The following is a 19,832-nucleotide window of genomic DNA, read 5'->3' on the forward strand; positions in this document are numbered from 1 at the left end:
TCTTAGAATTGTTTGTCTGTGTCCAGTGTTCTGAAATTCTATAATGATGGATGTGGTGTGGGCCTGATTTGTTTTGCTATCAGTGTGCCCTTTCAATTTAGAGACTCAGTTCTCCATTTCAGGATAATACTTTAAAATAATTTCTGTGATTATTTCTTCCATTCTGAGTCTCTGTTCTTTTTGTGGAACTGTCATTATTCAGATGTTCAACTTGCTGGACTGATCCTTTGCTTTTTATTAATTTTCTCCTAAAGTAGAGCAAATTTGATTTTCAACTTTATCCTCCAGTCTTTCTACTGAATTTTTATTTCTGCTATCATGGTTTTGATTTCCAAGAGCTCTTTTTTTCTTACCTGAATAGTAGTTACTTTTTAAAATAGCTTCCTGTTGTTATCTTACGCACACAATATATTATCTCTCTGAGGATCTTGATGGATTTTTTGTTTAATTTTCAGTTGCTTTTTCTCTCCTTGCAATTTGTTTCCTCTAAGTTGCTCTTTTTCTTCTTGCTTGTTTTGGTTTCTTCCTTGTACATTAAATACTTTCCTTAAATGTTTTATGATCCTTGGCTGTCTGCTTATATTTTAGAGTGAGGATATTAAAAAGCTGATTGGAAAGATTGTGTGAGGGCTGGGGCACGTAGGCCAGGGGCCTACGTAGGATTCCTTCACCTATTTCTTTAAGAGAAGCCTGATGAGAGTATCTTTGGGATTCTCTTTGGGGCTGGACAGATTCTCCAGATGAGTTTTTCCAAAGATACAGTCATTTCATGTTTATGTTTGTTTAGGAATCAATTTCACAGGTTTGCTAAATCAGTTACCATTCCTCCATCTGCTTTCTAGCTTCTAAAATGTTGCTGCTGTTGTCTCTTTTCCCTGTCCCTTTGTTCCTACATGGCCTGGAGGATAATACGTGCATTCGCCGCCTGCCCCTCTCCCCCCCGCCCGCCCCCCCGCTCCCAGTTTTCAACTGGAAGCCCCCGTTATTTCTTTAGGATAATTTTATTAGACAACTGCAGGATCGCGCAGAAAGGTTTTGACAGAAATTACCAGATTGCCCTTAAGTTGTATGTATATGTGAAAAGAGGAATACTATTATATAATTGTTTTGCCACAAGTATAAGCAGCTTTCAGGAGTATTGCGTGCACGCACCCATCCGCCTCAATCCTCCGCCTGGCGGCGGCCGGACACAATACAAGAAACGGCTTAAAAAGCAATTAGAGATGCGCACAACAGCTGGGCGAGGACCGAGAAAAACTGCTGAACTAGGCCTAGCGGGTAGACGGTGCCTCTCGGGAACTGATAGAGGGTGGGAGGGGGTCCAATATCGTTGGTGATTGGTTGGCCTCTCTGACCAATCGTGCGCAGCAAGTGGTTTTGCTAATCGTCGTGATCCACCTCCTCGTGGGCTTTGGAGCCACATTGGCAAATGGGACTAGGGCACGTAAGAGGGACAGAACATTTAGCCAATGATACCTTGGAGCGTCGATGGGCGGGGTGAGGCCGCCGCCAGGTTTAGGGCGGAAGGAGTTGTTCTGGATTAGAAGGGGAACGAAAAATGGCGGCGGAAACGCTGCTGTCCAGTCTGTTGGGGCTGCTGCTTTTGGGGCTCCTGTTTCCCGCAAGTCTGACCGGCGGTGTCGGGAGCCTGAACCTGGAGGAGCTGAGTGAGATGCGTTATGGGATCGAGATACTGCCGTTGCCTGTCATGGGAGGGCAGGTGAGGAGGCGTAGAGGGGACGAGGGTCCGGGGCAGAAGGGGAAGGGGGAGAAGGTAGAGGAAGAAGGGCAGCTGTGGAGTCAGTGGCGGGAGCCTAAGGAGAATCGGGAAGAGTTAAGCAGGGGTTTCATGAGGACTCCTGAGGGTCGTAATCAGAGACCCATTCCCTTGGGGGCAGGGCCTGGGAGGGGTGGGGCTTCCCACTGTCCACTTCAGGTCCCAGTTCCTGATTGAAACACTCAGACTCCTCCCCCGTGGAGAAGTGGGAGTGCCCTCGCCCCTCACCCGCTAAGCACAGCTGGAGGACTTGTGGCTCACTCTGTCTTGACTGGGCTCTTCCCCAGGATATGAAGAGGGATCTCGTTGTTCTCCCTGATCCCAACCTCTCTTTGCCTCCCTGCCCCCCGACCCCCACTTCTTTCCCAGAGCCAAGCTTCGGACGTGGTGATTGTCTCCTCTAAGTACAAGCAGCGCTATGAATGTCGCCTTCCAGCTGGAGCTATTCACTTCCAGCGTGAAAGGGAGGAGGAGGCACCTGCTTACCAAGGGCCTGGGATCCCTGAGTTGTTGAGCCCAATGAAAGATGCGCCCTGCCTGCTGAAGGTGAAAGGGACTGGGATGGAGGGAACTAGGGCTTGGAAACTATCTATTTGGGAACCATTGTGCCTGTGAATGAGGAGTGATGGGCAGGATCTGTTGGAATTAAGAAGGCCATTGAAGGACTAGGCATATTGTACAGATCGGAAAGAAGCAAAGAATCCTGTAACCACTGATGACACTTTGCTGAATGTAGAGGAGAGTTAGAAGAGCTCAGAATAAGGGTTAAGCTAAGATTGAGGTGCTAAAGAGGGTCAGTGTGGGGCAGTAAGGTCACTCCCCTTGAGAAGCCTTCCTGGCAAAGTCACCCCCTCCCCTGTCACTCTCTGCCCAGTATCCTATTTTATTTTCATCATGGCACTTTTCATGATCTGAAATCATCTTTTTAACTGAATCATCAGTTTATTCATTTTTGGTCTGAGTCCTAGCACTAGAACGTAAGTCTATGAAGTCAGAGAATTTATCTTGTTCACAGCTGTATCCCCCGTGGCTAAAACAGTATAAGGGGGTTCAATTAATACTTTAATATTCTATGTTTCTCTGGTCTGAGTGCTTCAAGGATATCATGATTTCGTATCTTTATGGACGACAAAGAAGGATTTTTTTTTTTTTTTTTTGGCTGTGTTGGGTCTTAGTTGCCGCACATGGGACCTTCGTTGAGGCACACGAGATCTTTCGTTGCGGCTCACGGGCTTCTCTCTGTATTTGTGGCATGCGGGTTTTTCTTTTCTCTAGTTGTGGCACGCAGGCTCCAGGGTGCGTGGGCTCTCTAGTTTGAGGCACGCGGGCTTAGTTTCACCACAGTATGTGGGATCTTAGTTCCCTGACCAGGGATCGAACCCACATCCCCTGCATTGCAAGGCGGATTCTTTACTACTGGACCACCAGGGAAGTCCTCAAAGAAGGATTTTTTTATAAAAAGAGAAGAGTGGAAAGCCCACAGGTGCTAACCACTTAGGCTGTAGAGGTCTCTCTCCAAGTCATAGAAGGCAAACAGCCCTCCCTCCTCACCGAGAACCTGGAGGATTGAGTGTGGAAGCAGAGGGAGATGAAAAGTAAATGAGAGATTATGTGTCTTGGAGCCAGGAGAGATTCTGGTTCCAAGAAGAGACATCTGTACTCCATCCCCCGATTGTTCATTTTTCTTATTGTCAGACCAAGGACTGGTGGACGTATGAATTCTGCTATGGACGCCACATCCAGCAGTACCACATGGAAGGTGACTCCCGCCTACATTTTTCCTAAGCCCTCAGCAACCTGTCATGGAAGGTGACCTCCCTCCCCAGTTCCCTTCCCTCCTAGTCCTCTGAGGACAGGGTAACCATGCTTCACTGTGCTTTCTCTTGCAGATTCAGAGATCAAAGGTGAAGTCCTCTATCTCGGCTACTACCAATCAGCCTTCAACTGGAATGATGAAACAGCCAAGGTGGCAGGAGTGTGGGATTGGGAGAGAAAGGGGTCTGGGCTACAGACTGAGAGCCCTGACGAGAAGGGGAGGGTCAGGATTAGCTGACGTTTTTCTTGGGGTTTGGTGGCTATTAGGATAAAGTGCTCCTCTTCCCCCTTGCTGTCTTTCTCACACCCCTCCCTCCTGCCTGATGTCCTCCCCAGGCCTCCAAGCAGCATCGCCTGAAACGCTACCACAGCCAGACCTATGGCAATGGGTCCAAATGCGACCTCAACGGGAGGCCCCGGGAGGCTGAGGTTCGGGTGAGTCTTGGGAGAGGGAAGTTGACACTCCCCCAGTGACAACTCAGGTTCTAAGAGAAGAGGGCAGGGTTGCGTGGTATAGTCAAGAGTTTCTCTCCCAGACCCTAAACTCTAAGTTTAAGACTCATATTTCTAGCTTCACGGCACTGCCTGGATTTTCAGAGGCAGTTCAAGTCAACATTTCCCAAATCCTCCCCTCCGAACCCCCAACCACACTTTTATCTGTGTTTCTCCTTTCTGTCACCTAAGCTGGACATCTGAGTGTCATTCATTATTGACTCTTACTTCTTCACTTTGTCCTCCTTTCATCATTTAACGACTCTGCAATGAGGTCGTGCTGGTGTAGGTATTGGGCTCTGCTCTGGGGGTACAGTGGTGAGCAGACATGCAGCCCCTGCCCTCATGGACTACAGTCAGGAGAGGAAGACAGAGATTAAAGAATCACAGAAATGAGCCTGTGATTACAAACTGAGAAGGAAGTGATATGGAGGAAAGGAATCAGGGTCAACAACAAAGTCCACTCATTCTACTTCTAGACTTCTCTCACAACTCGCCTCTTCTTTCCCATGCTTGGTACCTTCATCTCACTTGCATGACTGCCAACAGCCTCTTAACAAGTGTTCCCGATCCAGTAGTCCTTAACTGAGTTCAGGCAGACAGCTGTATGGTACGCAGAGTTCCTCAGGTGGTTCTAATGTGTATTCACAAACATAAACACCTGTAGAGAACCACATGACACAAGAATTATCTTTATGTAATACAGATTTGCACATGCAGCTGTGTGCTGGTAAATGTGGAACACCGGGATCGCCAGGGTAGGGTGGGGTGGTGGAAGGGGAAGCCCAGATGTAATGTTTGCCAGTATCCATGGTATAAATATCCCCATCATGGCAAAATTCATGCTATCACTGTGATGTCAGTCATCTTGCAACATTCCTAAAAACTTACCAGTTGGCTCTTGTGAACTGGCCTGAGCTGGCTTCAGCACACCCCTATAAAGCAAGTGTCCCTTCTCTACCGAGTTCTGGAAAGCCTTCAAATAATTATGCCTCACACAAAGGATAAGATCCAAATACTTCAGCACAGACTGGGGTGGTAGCAGTGGAGGTGGTGGGAAGCAGCCAGATTCTGGATATATTTTGAAGGTAGAGCCAAGATTTGTTGATGGATTGGATGTGAGGTGGAGTCAAGTATGACTCCAGGGATTTTAGCTTGAGCAACTGGGAGAATGGAATTGTCATTTACTCAAGTGGGAAGAAACGGGTTTGGAGGAGGAAACTAGGCTGGTGTTGGACATATGAAGGTCAAGATGCCTATTAGATATCCCAGTGGTGATGGTCAGTTGGTAGTTGACTCTGTAATTCTGGAGTTCCGGGACAGGGTTTGGGTTGAAGATATAACATCTTACTGCGTTTCTGTCCCACTGCCCTTCTTCCTGTCCTTTGAACCAGTGAGTCTCATTGTTCCCTCTGCCTAGCGCCATCTTCCCAGAGATCTTTGAATGGCTGGCTCCATCCTCTCAGGTTATATATACCTATGACACCTCCGCAGGGAGACCTAACATAGGCACACAGACACACACACCCTTCTGCCTTGATCCTGGTAAACACCTACAGTGTTTTATATTCTTCAATGCATATATCATTTCCTGAAATTAGCTTATTTTTTGAGTTTAATCTCTCTCTCTATCCCCACTAGAATAAGCTCCAGGAAGTCAGGGACAATGTCTGTCTCATTTTATGCTGTATCCTCAGTGCCTTCAACAGTGCCTGGCACCAAGTAGGTGCCCAGAGATTATTTATTGAATGAATGGAAGAAATGATAAGCCATTTCAAATGTCACTTTATTTTATGTGACCTTCCTTGGCTAGCCCAGAAAGTTCATTGTGTTCCCTCAGCGCTTCATATACATACAACCACGTCCACATATATCCACGTCTTAGCCTGTTTGGGCTGCTATAACAAAATACCACAGGCTGGGTAACTTATAAGCAACAGAAATTTATTTCTCACTGTTCTGGAAGCTGGAAGTCTGAGATCAGGGTGCCAGCATGGTTGGGTGAGGGCCCTCTTCCAGGTCACAGACTTCTTGTATCCTCACAAAGGAGCTCTGTGGGGTCTCTTTCATAAGAGCATTAATCCCATTCATGAGGGTTCCATCGTCATGACCTAAGCATCTCCCAAAGGCCCCACGTCCTAACACTATCACAGTGTGCATTAGGAATTCAATATACGAATTTTAGGGAGACACAGACATTCAGACTATAGCAACCCACAGCATCCACACACATATATAATCTATTATAGCACTTGATTGTATTGTTTGTTTCTTTACTTGTCTGTACCTTCAGTAGGCCGAGAACTGAAGGCATTTTCCTCACATCTGCTGAACCATGTGCCCTGTGCCAAGCTCTATAAGAGACGCTGGAGATGAAATGGTGATTGAGAGACCTAGTCCTGCTCTCAGGAGACAGACATTAAATAAAGAGCCACAGGAAGCAGGAAAAACTCTCTGATGGGTGAGGCACTTTTCACAGGGGAGCACACAATAAAGGAACTAACCGAGTCCAGGTCAAGGGGAGGCCTCTGGAGGAGGTGACCTTTGAACCAGCAGTTGAAGGATGAAGAGTTAGTCCAGCAGCTATAGACCAGTGGGAAGGAGAGGGCGTTCCAGGCGGAAGGTACAGTGAGTGCAAAAGGCCTGGAGGCAGGAGGGATTGATAGCCGTTCCCAGTGACTGGAGGGAATTGTGGGAGGTGAGGCTGGGCAGTCTTTAGGGGACAAGTCACAGGTCATGAAGCTCTGTAGCTGTGTTGAGGAGTTTGGACAATCTGAGAAACGAGGGGGAGCCAGTGAAGTATTTTGAGCAGAGTGGTGCCATATGCGGTGTTGGTTTTGAAGGCTCACTCTGGCTGGAGCATAGCAAATGATTGGGAGACCAGTGAGAAGGTGGTTGCAGTAATCCAGGTGAGAAAACGAGGTGGTCCACGGGTGAAGACATGTGAATTATTGGAGAGATTTAAGGGGCAAAATCAATATAGTAAGATTCGCAGGTTTCTGGCTTGAGCAACTGGATGGATGGTGATTTCTGTTTTTGAGACGGGTACAGTGGGAAGAGGAGTAGGTTTGGTGAAGGAAAATGATGACTTTGATTTTGAATATGATGATTTTAGTGGCTGTAGGCATCCAAGTAGAGATATCTGAGGAGGCTGTGGATCTGGGGGTCTGGAGCTGAGGAGAGAGATCTAAATTGAGCCCAGAGTGCTGGAGCCATCAACATACTGTTAATAATTGAAGCCATGGTATGGATGAAATCTCCCCCTGCCCCCCGCCCAAGAAACAGGATATAGTGAGAAGTGGGACAGAACTGTGAGGAAGCCAGCATTGAAAGCCTGGGCAGAAGGGAGCTTTGCCAAGAAGAAGCGACCAGAAGGGAGACTGTGGTGACATGGAACCCAGGAAGGACATGTCTCAAGGAGGGACTGGTCCGTGGTGTTGGCTGCATCTGAACCTTCAAGGAAGAGGAGAATTAAAAACTGCTGTGGGTGATCATAGGAATTGTTATTTTAATGAAAGCAAAACACGAACATGGAAATAAAAATTCAGACTGCAGGGATGGGAACCAGAGGAAAATTGCTAAGTCCTCTGCTCCCAGTCTCCCCTGACCAGTCCTTTGGTTGGACTCAATGCCAGAGGTCATTGGCAGTGTCCACCAGAGCAGTTCCAGTGGGCTGATGAAGCTGAGGTGTTGAGGAACGTGGTGAGAAAGTGGGAATCTTTGAAGAAGTCTGGCTGTGAAGGGAAGGGAAAAGGCGAGCACTAGTTAGCAGGGCTGTGGGCTTGGGAAAGTGGGACTTTGTGCTTGTTGTTTCATGTGTTAAGATGGGAGCGTGTTTAAATGCTGGGTGGACCTAGTAGAAAGGAGGCAAGGTTGAGGTACAGGAGAAAGAATGAGAAGAGAATGTGGGCAGGGCTGGGATCCTGAGAAGGCGGCTCTGTGGTTGTAACTAGAACAGAAAGATGGCATATTTGCTGGGGAGTCTGGAGGTTTTAGTGGCAGAAAGTTGAGGGCGTTCCTCTGTGGCTGCTTTTATATCCTGATGGGCCACCCAAGTTCGTAGCCTGAGTGACTGAGTGAATCCCCCACTCCAGGGCAGGCCTGGTGAAGTTCCATCTTCCCAGTGCCTCCTTGGCGGGAGCAGTGTGCACAGTGTTTGGTAAAAGTGCAGTTTCCGGGGAGTTTGGGAGCAATTGGTTAGCCATCTGGAAATAAATAAATTTGGATCGCTATCTCAATTCGTACATTAAGTAAGATTTCAGAGAGATCTAAGATTTTTCCATCAAGATGTTTAATTATGAAACATTTCAAACATACAGAAAATAATGTCAAAGAGACCCATAAATCCATTGCCAAGTTAAACAGATGTTAACATTTTGCCATATTTGCTTCAGATCTGTTCTTTTTAATAGAAGGAATAAAATGCTAATGATATAGTAAAAGCCACTCTCTCATTTCTTCCGTCTCTCTCCTCTCCAGAAACAACCACAACCATCTCTATGCTTGCTTTGTACTTTTATTAGTGCTACACATATCACAGACAATATATATATTTTGTGTTTTAAAATTATACATCAGTATAGTTTTTCTTTTTCACTAATCGATGTTTTTACCATTCTGTGGCATGACATGGAGATCCAGTTCGATGATTTTTTTAAAAAAATAAATTTATTTATTTATTTATTTTTGGCTGCGTTGGGTCTTCATTGCTGCGTGGGGGCTTTCTCTAGTTGCAGCGAGCAGGGCCTGCTCTTCGTTGCGGTGCGTGGGCTTCTCATTGCGGTGGCTTCTCTTGTTGCGGAGCACCGGCTCTAGGCGCGCAGGCTTCAGTAGTTGTGGCACACGGGGTCAGTAGTTGTGGCTCACGGGCTCTAGAGCGCAGGCTCAGTAGCTGTGGCGCACGGGCTTAGTTGCTCCGCGGCATGTGGGATCTTCCTGGACCAGGCCTCGAACCCGTGTCCCCTGCATTGGCAGGCGGATTCTTAACCACTGTGCCACCAGGGAAGCCCTAAGATGGGTTTTTCTATATCTGTAAAATATGCTGTTGAGATTTTGATAGGCATTGCATTGAATATGTATATCACTTAGTGTAGTATTGCCATCTTAGCAATATTATGTTTTCCAGTCCATGAACATGGAATGTCTTTCCATTTATTTGTATCTTCTATAATTTCTTTTAATAATGTTTTGTAGTTTTCAGCGTACAAGTCTTTCACCTCCTTGGATAAATGTACCCTAAGTATTTTTTTTTTTGATGCTATTGTGAATGAATTTTTTTTTTAATTTCCTTTTTGAATTGTTCATTGCAAGTATATAGAGATACAACTGATATTTGCATGTTGATTTTATATCCTGCATCTTTGCTGAATTCATTTATTACCTCTAACAATTTTTTTGTTTGGGTTCCTTTGGATTTTCTTTTTTTTTTTTTTTTCGGGAGAAGGAAGGATTTATTACTTGCAGCAAGTACGAAGGACAGGGTGGATCTTTCCCAAAGCAGTGTCTCCCTGAACAGCAAAATTGGGGAATTTTTTAGCTAAGTGTACATGCATACTCATGAAGAGGCTTGAGTAGAGGAGATCAACATAGAATTGGGGCAAAAGTGGACAGAGTCCAAGCTTTAGTTGATTGAAGTCAGGAAGGTCAATATCATCATTCTGTCCTCTACCTGAGTGGGGGCCTTAGTTCCTGCAGAACTCAAAGACTGTATCAGATTGTTATGTATATCCCTTGAGGAGGAGCTAAAACTGCACCCCAGATGGGACTCAAACCCACAGTCTTCCAAGTGAAACCACACAGCTCGTCTCAGCTTAATGAAGCTCAGGTTCTTTATGTTTCGGAGCAGAAGGAATTCAGCAAGAGGGAAAGTGATAGGTAAGAAGTAGATTTATTAATATCCTTTGCAAAGAGGTTGCAGGAAAATGAGGCACAAGAGGATGGTCATGTCCCAGGTCTCAGGCGAGTTCCTGGGATGGGCCATCAAGTGAGGGTCCTTGATTTTGTGCAGGAAAGAATTCAAAAAGCAAGCCATAGTAAAGTGAAAGGAGAGATACACATTCCATAGGCAGAATGTGGTCCATCTCAGAAGGCGAGCATGGCCTCCTTTGGATTTTCTATGTGTAATGTCATGTAACCTCTGAAACAGAGATAAATTTACTTCATCCTTTCCAATTTGGATGCCCTTTATTTCTTTTTCTTGCTTAATTGCTCTGGTTAGAACTTCTAGTACTGTGTTAAATAGAAGTGACATAAAGTAGGCATCCTTATCTTGTTCCTAATATTAGGGAAAAGGCTCTCATTCATTCATCATTGAGTGTGACATTAGTGGTGGGGTTTTCATGTATGGCCTTTATCATGTTGAGACATTCTCTTCTATTCCTAGTTTATCAAGTGATTTCATCATGAAAGAATGTTGAATTTTGTCAAATGCTTTTTCTACGTGAATTGAGATGATCATGTGGCTTTTTTCTGCATTCTATTATGTTAATGTGATGTATTATGTTATATAGATTGATTTTTTTATATGTTGAACCATCTTTGCATTCCTGGAATAAATCCCACATAAATCATGATGTATAATGCTTTCAGTGTGCTGCTGAATTTATTTTCGTAGTATTTTGTTGAGAAATTTTGCATCTGTATTCACAAGGGATATTGGTCTAAAATTTTCTTTTCTTGTAATACCTTTGTTGGGCTTTGGTATCAGGGTAATACTAGCCTCATAGAATGAGTTAGGTAGGCATTTTTTTATATATTCCATATTTAATTCCTTAGTTACTTACATTTTCTCTATAGCTTATCTTTTTCTTTTGTTTAGAATGTCTTAAATGTACTTTTAATTAACAAAATTTTTTTTCAGAACAAACTTTTTATTGAAGTATAGTTGATTTACAATGTTGTGTTAGTTTCAGGTATACAGCAAAGTGATTCAGTTATGTATATATTTTCAGATTCTTTTCCATTATAGGTTATTACAAGATATTGAATGTAGTTCCCTATGCCATACAGTAGGTCCTTATTGTTTATTTTATATATAGTAGTGTGTATCTGCTAATCCCAAACTTCGAATTGATCCCTCCCCAACCCCCTTTCCCCTTTGGTAACCATAAGTTTATTTTCTATGTCTATGAGTCTGTTTCTGTTTTGTAAATAAGTTCATTTGTATCATATTTTAGATTCCGCATATAAGTGATATATGATATTTGTCTTTCTCTTTCTGACTTACTTCACTTAGTATGATAATCTCTAGGTGCATACATGTTGCTGCAAATGGCATTATTTCATTGTTTTTATGGCTGAGTAGTATTCCATTGTGTATATATACCACATCTCTTTATCCATTCATCTGTCAATGGACATTTAGGTTGCTTCCATGTTTTGGCTATTGTAAATAGTGCTGCTATGAACATTAGGGTGCATGTTTCTTTTTGAATTATAGTTTTATCCGGATATATGCCCAGGAGTGGGATTGCTGGATCATATGTAATTCTATTTTTAGTTTTTTAAGGAACCTCCATACTGTTTTCCATAGTGGCTGCACCAATTTACATTCCCACCAACAGTATAGGAGGGTTCCCTTTTCACCACACCCTCTGCAGCATTTATTATTTGTAGACTTTTTAATGATGGCTGTTCTGACTGGTGTGAGGTGATACCTCATTGTAGTTTTGATTTGTATTTCTCTGATAATTAGCAATGTTGAGCATCTTTTCATGTGCCTATTGGCCATCTGTATGTCTTCTCTGGAGAATGTCTATTTAGATCTTCTGCCCATTTTTTGATTGGGTTGTTTGTTTTTTTGATATTGAGCTGTATGAGCTGTTTGTATATTTTGGAAATTAAGCCCTTGTTGGTCACATTGTTCGCAAATATTTTCTCCCATTCCACAGGTTGTCTTTTCGTTTTGTTTATGGTTTTCTTTGCTGTGCAAAAGCTTTTAAGTTTAATTAGATCCCATTTGTTTATTTTTGCTTTTATTTCCACTTCTCTAGGAGACGGAGCCAAAAAATTTCTGTGATTTATGTCAAAGAGTGTTCTGCCTATGTTTTCGTCTAGGAGTTTTATAGTATCTGGTCTTTTTTTTGGCTGCGTTGGATCTTCGTTGCTGTGGGTGGGCTTTTCTCTAGTGGCGGCGAGCAGGCTTCTCATTGCAGTGGCTTCTCTTGTTGCGGAGCACAGGCTCTAGGCGTGCGGACTTCAGTAGTTGTGGCATGTGGGCTCAGTAGTTGTGGCTCGCGGGCTCTAGAGCGCAGGCTCAGTAGTTGTGGCGCACGGGCTTAGTTGCTCTGAGGCATGTGGGATCTTCCTGGACCAGGGATCGAACCCATGTCCCCTGCATTGACAGGTGGATTCTTAACCACTGTGCCACCAGGGAAGTCCCAGTATCTGGTCTTATATTTAGATCTTTTATCCATTTTGAGTTTGTGTTTTGTATATGGCGTTAGAGAATGTACTAATTTAATTATTTCACATGTAGTTGTCCAGTTTTCCTAGTACCACTTGCTGAAGGGACTGTCTTTTCTCCATTGTATATTCTTGCCTCCTTTGTCATAGATTATTTGACCATAAGTGCATGGTTTATTTCTGGGCTTTCTATCCTGTCCACTGATCTATGTGTCTGTTTTTGTGCCAGTACCATACTGTTTTGATTACTGTAACTTTGTAGTATTGTCTCAAGTCAGGGAGAGTTATTCCTCTACCTCTGTTCTTCTTTCTCACAATTGTTTGGCTATTTGGGGTCTTTTGTGTTTCCATACAAATTAAAAAAATTTTGTTCTAGTCCTGTGAAAAATGCCACTAGTATTTTAATAGGGAAAGCATTGAATCTGTAGATTTCCTTGGGTAGTATGGTCATTTTAACAATATTCTTCCAACCCAAGAACACGGTATATCTTTCCATCTGTTTGTGTCAACTTCACTTTCTTTCATCAATGTCTGATAATTTTTGGAGTAAGTCTTTTGCCTCCTTAGGTAGGTTTATTCCTAGGTATTTTATTGTTTTTGATGCAGTGGTAAATGGGATTGTTTTCTTAATTTCTCTGATATTTCATTGTTAGTGTATAGAAATGCAGCAGCTTTCTGTAAATTAGTTTTGAATCCTTAATTCCAATATGATTAAAATTTTCAGTCTTTTTCTTTATAGTTTGTACTTTGGATCTTTTATTAAATACTTCTCTATTCACCTATATTTTTCAAGTTTTAGAAGATTTCTTATTATATTTCGGACTTTAATTCAATCAAAAATTTAATGTACAGTGTAAGCTTGGGACCTAAATATACCTAATTTCCATCAGGATAACCAGTTGTCCCAGCATCATTTATGGAGTAATCTGCATTTCCTCTCTGATTTGTAGCACCACCTCAGTCATTTATCAGGTTCCAATATATGTGTGCACTTTCTTATTGGCTTCTCTTTTGTTTTAAAAGTCTGTCTATTACTAAGTTTTGTTATCTGATAATATGCATTTTCCTTTGTTCTTCAAAACCATCTGGGCTGTTATTGGATAAGTTCTGTGAAAAACTCTTTTGGGAATTTTAATTGGAAGTATGTTGAATTTTAGATTAATTTGGAGAGAATTGATATTTTATGATATTGAGTCTTCATATACTATGAACATGATGTTTACTTTTTCTTGTCTTGTACTTCAGTAAGATTTAAATTTTCTCTGTGAAGCTCTTGTACATCTTATGTGAGGTTAGTCCTAGATACCTTGTAGCTTTTGTTTATTTGTGTCTTGTGTGTATATGTACATGTTTCAAGCATACAGGCGCCTTATAGTTTTTGATGCAACTGTAAATGGCATCTTTTAAAAATTACATCTTATGATTGATTGTTGCTGGTGTATGGTCACATTAATTGATTTTATGTATTGATCTTGTATTCAACTTTGCTGAACTCTCTCATTTCTAATAGTTTGCAGATTCCCATGGATTTTCTGTGTAAATAATCATGTCATCTGCAAATAGGGACAAGTTTGGTTTCTTCCTTTCTAATTCATATACATTTCATTTTCCTTACACTTACAGTGCAATAGATATGGTGATGATGGCCATCTTTGACTTGTTCCTGACTTTAAAGGGAGTGCTCCTGAAGTTACACTAGTTTTTAAAAATATTTTATTTATTTATTTAGCTGTGCCAGGTCTTTTTTTTTTTTTTAATCGCGGCACGCAGGATCTTTGTTGTGGAGTGCAGAATCTTCGTTGTGGCGTGCAGAATCTTCGTTGTGGCGTGCAGAATCTTTAGTTGCGGTGTGTGGGATCTTTTTTTTTTTTTTTTGGCTGTGTTGGGTCTTCACTGCAGGACGTGGGCTTCTCATTGCGGTGGTTTCTCTTGTGCAGCATGGGCTCTAGGCACGCGGTCTTCAGTAGTTGTGGCACGAGGGCTCAGTAGTTGTGGCTCATGGGCTCTAGAGTGCAGGCTCAGTAGTTGTGACACATAGGCTTAGTTGCTCCACGGGTTGTGGGATCTTCCCAGACCAGGGATCAAACCCGTGTACCCTGTATTGGCAGGCAGATTCTCAACCACTGCGCCACTAGGAAGTCCCCGTGCGGGATCTTTAGTTGCGGCATGCAGGATCTTTTTTCATTTGCAGCATGCAGGATCTAGTTCCCTGACCAGGGATCAAACTTGGGCCCCCTGCATTGGGAGTGCAGGGTCTTTATTTATTATTTTTTTTAAAATTTATTTATTTTATTTACTTATTTTTGGCTGCATTGGGTCTTCATTGCTGTGCACAGGCTTTCTCTAGTTGCAGTGAGTGGGGGCTACTCTTCCTTGCCGTGCGCAGGTTTCTCATTGCGGTGGCTTCTCTTGTTGTGGAGCATGGGCTCTAGGCTCACGGGCTCAGTAGTTGTGACTTGCAGGCTCTAGAGCGCAGGCTCAGTAGTTGTGGTGCACGGGCTTAGTTGCTCCGCAGCATGTGGGCTCTTCCCGGACCAGGGCTCAAACCCGTGTCCCCTGCATTGGCAGGTGGATTCTTAACCACCATACCACCAGGGAAGCCCGCGCAGGGTATTTAACCAAGGTTTTTGTTTTGTTTTGTTTAAATAAATTTATTTATTTACTTTTGGCTGCGTTGGGTCTTCATTGCTGCATGTGGGCTTTCTCTAGTTATGGCGAGCGGGGGCTACTCTTTTGTTGCGTGCGCAGGCTTCTCGTTGTGGAGCACAGGCTCTAGGCACGCGGGCTCAGTAGTTGTGGCTCGTGGGCTCTAGAGCACAGGCTCAGTAATTGTGGCGCACGGGCTCTAGAGTGCAGGCTCAGTAGTTATGGCGCATGGGCTTAGTTGCTCTGTGGCATGTAGGATCTTCCTGGACCAGGGCTCAGACCCGTGTCCCCTGCATTCGCAGGCGGATTCTTAACCACTGCGCCACCAGGGAAGCCCGGGAGTGCAGGGTCTTAACCACTGGACCACCAGGGAAGTCCCTGAAGTTACACTTTTTTTAAAAAAAATTAATTAATTTATTTATTTATTTATTTTTGGCTGTGCTGGGTCTTCGTTTTTTTTTTTTTTTTTTTTTTTTTTTAATAGAGGATCTTTTTTGGGGGGGGGTTATTTATTTATTTATTTATTTATGGCTGTGTTGGGTCTTCGTTTCTGTGCGAGGGCTTTCTCTAGTTGTGGCAAGTGGGGCCACTCTTCATTGCGGTGCGCGGGCCTCTCATTATCGCGGCCTCTCTTGTTGCGGAGCACAGGCTCCAGACGCGCAGGCTCAGTAATTGTGGCTCACGGGCCTAGTTGCTCCGCGGCATGTGGGATCTTCCCAGACCAGGGCTCGAACCCGTGTCCCCTGCATTGGCAGGCAGATTCTCAACCACTGTGCCACCAGGGAAGCCCTGAAGTTACACTATTAACATATTTTCCTGTAGGCTTTTTGTAGACACTCTTTATCAGGTGAATGAAGATCCATTCTATTCCTAATTTGCTGAATATTTTCATGATGCAAAGCTGTGGAATTTTAACACATGTTTTTCTGTATCTATTCAGAGGGTCCTATGGTTTTTCACCTGTTTTTTGATATGGTAAATTAAAGTAATTCATTTTCTAAGGTTTTTTACCCTTGCATTTCTAGGATAATCCATTGTCATGAAATATTCTTAACACATTGCTATGTTCAGTCTCCTAATACATGATTTTTACAGCTATTTTCATGTGTGAATTGGTCTATAATTTTCTTTTTTTGTATTGTGTTTACCTTCTTTTGGTATCAGGTAATATTAGCTTCATAAGCGCCTTGAGAAGCTTCCCTCCTTCTCTGTTCTCTGAAATAGTTTGCTAAGATAGGAATTCATCTGTTCTTTAAAGGTTTGGGAGAACTCTGTAAAACTGCCTCATCCCCACAATTCACCACAATATTGGTATATTGTGGGCATGGTTTTTACTACTGTTTTAATTTACTTAATGATAATAAAATTTTTTAGGTTTACTATGTCATGAAGCATTAATAAATTATAATTTCTTAGGCTGTTATTTCATTCCTAAATTTTCAAATGTATTAGCATAAAATTAGTGTTTTATTTTTATTTAAAATCTGTTTTTGTAGATATACCCCCTTTTTAATTCCTAATATTGACTTTGCCTTTTCTCTTTTTGTTGCTCTGTCTTGCCAGAGATTTGTCTGTTAGTCCAAGAGCTACCTTTTGACTTTGTTTATCCTCTCTATTGTCCAATTACTATTTCATTAACATCTTCATTATTTTATCTTTATTATTTCTTCCTTCTTCTTTTAAGTTTATTCTGTTCTCTTTCTAACTTCTTGGATTTTTTTCACACTTAAAAAATTTTATATTTAATTTTTGAATAGGTAGTAAATTTTCATAGCTCCAATGTAGAAATGCTTTACAAAGTATATAGAGAAAAGCCTCAACACACCTTTCCCCTCATCAGTCTCTTCCCATCCCCATAAAAAGGTAACCATTGTTAGCTTCTTTTTATACACTCAGAAAGTTTTTTTGCTCTTATTTTATTAAAACATTTTTAAAAATTGAAGTATAGTAGTTGATTATATTATATAAATTACAGGTGTACAATATGGTGATTCACAATTTTTAAAGGTTATACTCCATTTATAGGTATTATAAAATATTGGCTGTATTCCCCATGTTATACAGTATATCCTTGTAGTTTATTTTATACATTATAGTTTGTACCTCTTAATCCTCTATCCCTATATTGCCCCCCTCTTCATCTCCCCACTGGTAACCACTAGTTTATTCTCTGTATCTGTGATTTGACATTAAGTTATTTATTGCTTTTCTAATGTTAAACCAATTTTGCTTTCCTGAGATGAACCCAATTCAGTCATATGTATTACCTTTGACTATCCTTTTATATCTTGTTGGGCTCAGTTTGTGATGTTTTAAAGGATCTTGTATAGTGTATCTCTTGAGAGATATTGACCTGTAATTTTTCCTTCTAGTACTGTCCTTATCATGCTTTAGTGACAAGGTTATGCTAGCCTCAGAAAATAAGTTGAAAAATGTTCACTTTTTCTATACTCTGAAGGGTGTGTAAGATTCCAATTTTTTATTCCTTAAATGTTTGCTAGAATTCACCTGGAAAATCATCTTGGTCTAGGTTTTCTTTGTGGAAAGATTAATGGAAAACCTTTATGATTTGTGGAAATCATAAAGTTATGATTCATTTGATTTAGTAGTTTTAGGAATATTCAAAGTTTTCTATATCTAGTTGGGTCAGTTTTAGTAAGTTATATTTTTTAGGAATTTATCTAGTTTGTCTCATTTTTCAGATTTATTGGTATAAAGTTGTTCATGATATCCTTCTATTATCTTTCTAATTTCTGTAGCATCTGTAATTAGGTTCCTCTTTTCCTTGTTCATGGGTTATTTTTGCCTTGCTCTTTTGTTACTGGTCAGTTTCTCGAGAGGCTGGTCAGTTTTAGTAGACTTTTCAGAGAACTAATTTTGGCTATGTTGAGCTTCTGTATCGTATTTGTTTTCCATTGTATTTATTTCCACGCTAATCTTTATTTTCCTTCCTTCTACTTTTTTCAGCTTTAATTTGCTGTTTTTTTCTAACTTCTTGAAATGAATACTTAGTTCATTTCCAGCTTTTCCTCTTTTATAATGTGCCTCTTATAAATTTCTCTCCAAGTACTACTTTAGGTATGTGTCACAGTTTTCTAAGCCTATTTTAAGTTTCTTTATCTAATTTTCAAATGGATAATACTTTCCCATGACTCAAAACCCAGAAACTATAAAGAGGTGTGCAGTGAAAAATTTCCCTCCCAAACTTCCCTCCCACCTGCTCATTTCCCATTGTGCCCTCCCCCCACCCCCACCCCCCAAGTAACCCTGCTTAGATTATTCTTTGTCCTTCCAGCCTTTCTTTGTGTGTTTAAAAGCAATTATGACTAGAGATTCTTATTTCCTGTTCCCTTTTTTTACACACAATACACAGTATATTAAACACACGTTCTGCACCTTGTTTTTGTATATCTTGACAATAATTCTTAGAGATCTTTCAATGGCAGTGCATCTAGAACTTTATTGTTTTCACATTTGCATAATGTTCCATTGTGTGATTATTCTATCATTTTGTCACCATTACTGTACTGATTAAAATAGTTTCCCCCCTACTTTTTGTCATTACAAAAGATTATTCCATTATACATATGTATATGTGTAACTGTATCTTGAAAGTGTAATTGCTGGGTGCAGGTTATATATATTTAAAGATTGTCTTTTTAAAATTTTTGTTATGGAAAATTTAAAACATAGAATCAGAGATAATTGTCCAGTGACCCACCTGTGTATCGTCTGGCTTGAGCCAATATGGCCAGTCTCATTTCATCTATCCCCTTGCCCACCTCCCTGCACTGCACCTCCACTCCCAGGTTATTTGGAAACAAATTACAGACATCATATCATTTCATCCATAAATATTTCTGTATTATCCCTAAAAGACTAGAGCTCTTTTAAAAATATAACCACAATACCATATCACACTAAAAAATTAACCGTAATTTCTTATCACCAAATATTCAATAATTTCATTTCCCTGATTATCTTATATATCTCATAATTATATAGATTTTCATGGTGGTACCATTTAATTTGAGTCCTCAAATACAAGTCCTGGACCATATAAGTTTCAGTTTGTTGAGACTTGTATGGGCCAGTATATGTCAATTTCTGTGAATGGTTCTTTGTGCTTGAAAAGAACGTGTCCTCTACTGTTAGGCACAGTGTTTTCTGTATGTCTTTTAGGTCATGATTGTTCAAATCTTTTGTATCCTTACTGCTTTGTCTCCCACTATAATTATGGATTTGTGTGTTATTCCTTATTATTCTTTCAATTTATTCATCATTATTCTGTCAGCTGTTGCTTTTTGTATCTTGGGGCTATGTATTAATTTATTCAACAAATGTTTATTAAGTGCTTCTTTGTGCCAGGCACTGTTCTAGTTGCTAGCGATATTTCAGAGAACACAACAGACAGAAATGACTGCTCTAGTTGGGAGAGAGAGACAATAAGGAAGATAAAGAATTACACACAATTTAAATTATCTTCCTCATAAATTGAACATTTTAACATTATGAATTGACCTTCTTTATCTTAGTAATTTTTTTACTTAAAGTCTCTTGTGTGATAATAATATAGCTGTAACAGCTTTCACTGAGTTATGTTTACTTATTTTTTTCATCCTTTTGCTTTTATCTCTTCTATATTCTTATGTTTTAAATGTGTCTCTAAATAGCATATACTTGTATTTTTAAACATTTT

At 41.2% G+C, this 19,832-nt stretch overlaps 1 protein-coding gene across 4 annotated transcripts in view; it reads left to right on the forward strand.

The window, feature by feature from the left end:
• Positions 1–1,531: 1,531 nt before the first annotated feature.
• Positions 1,532–19,832, forward strand: part of OS9 (OS9 endoplasmic reticulum lectin) — a 30,289-nt gene continuing 11,988 nt past the window's right edge. For all 4 annotated transcript variants that reach the window (XM_068561726.1, XM_068561728.1, XM_068561727.1 and 1 more), the window contains exons 1-5: positions 1,532–1,720; positions 2,147–2,323; positions 3,473–3,536; positions 3,667–3,743; positions 3,929–4,027. In XM_068561726.1, coding sequence (XP_068417827.1) covers positions 1,559–1,720; positions 2,147–2,323; positions 3,473–3,536; positions 3,667–3,743; positions 3,929–4,027 — 579 coding nt within the window. In that variant the 5' untranslated portion in view covers positions 1,532–1,558. The remainder of the gene's footprint in view (positions 1,721–2,146; positions 2,324–3,472; positions 3,537–3,666; positions 3,744–3,928; positions 4,028–19,832) is intronic.

Source organism: Eschrichtius robustus, chromosome 13 (assembly GCF_028021215.1).
Source record: "Eschrichtius robustus isolate mEscRob2 chromosome 13, mEscRob2.pri, whole genome shotgun sequence".
Lineage (NCBI taxonomy): Eukaryota > Metazoa > Chordata > Mammalia > Artiodactyla > Eschrichtiidae > Eschrichtius > Eschrichtius robustus.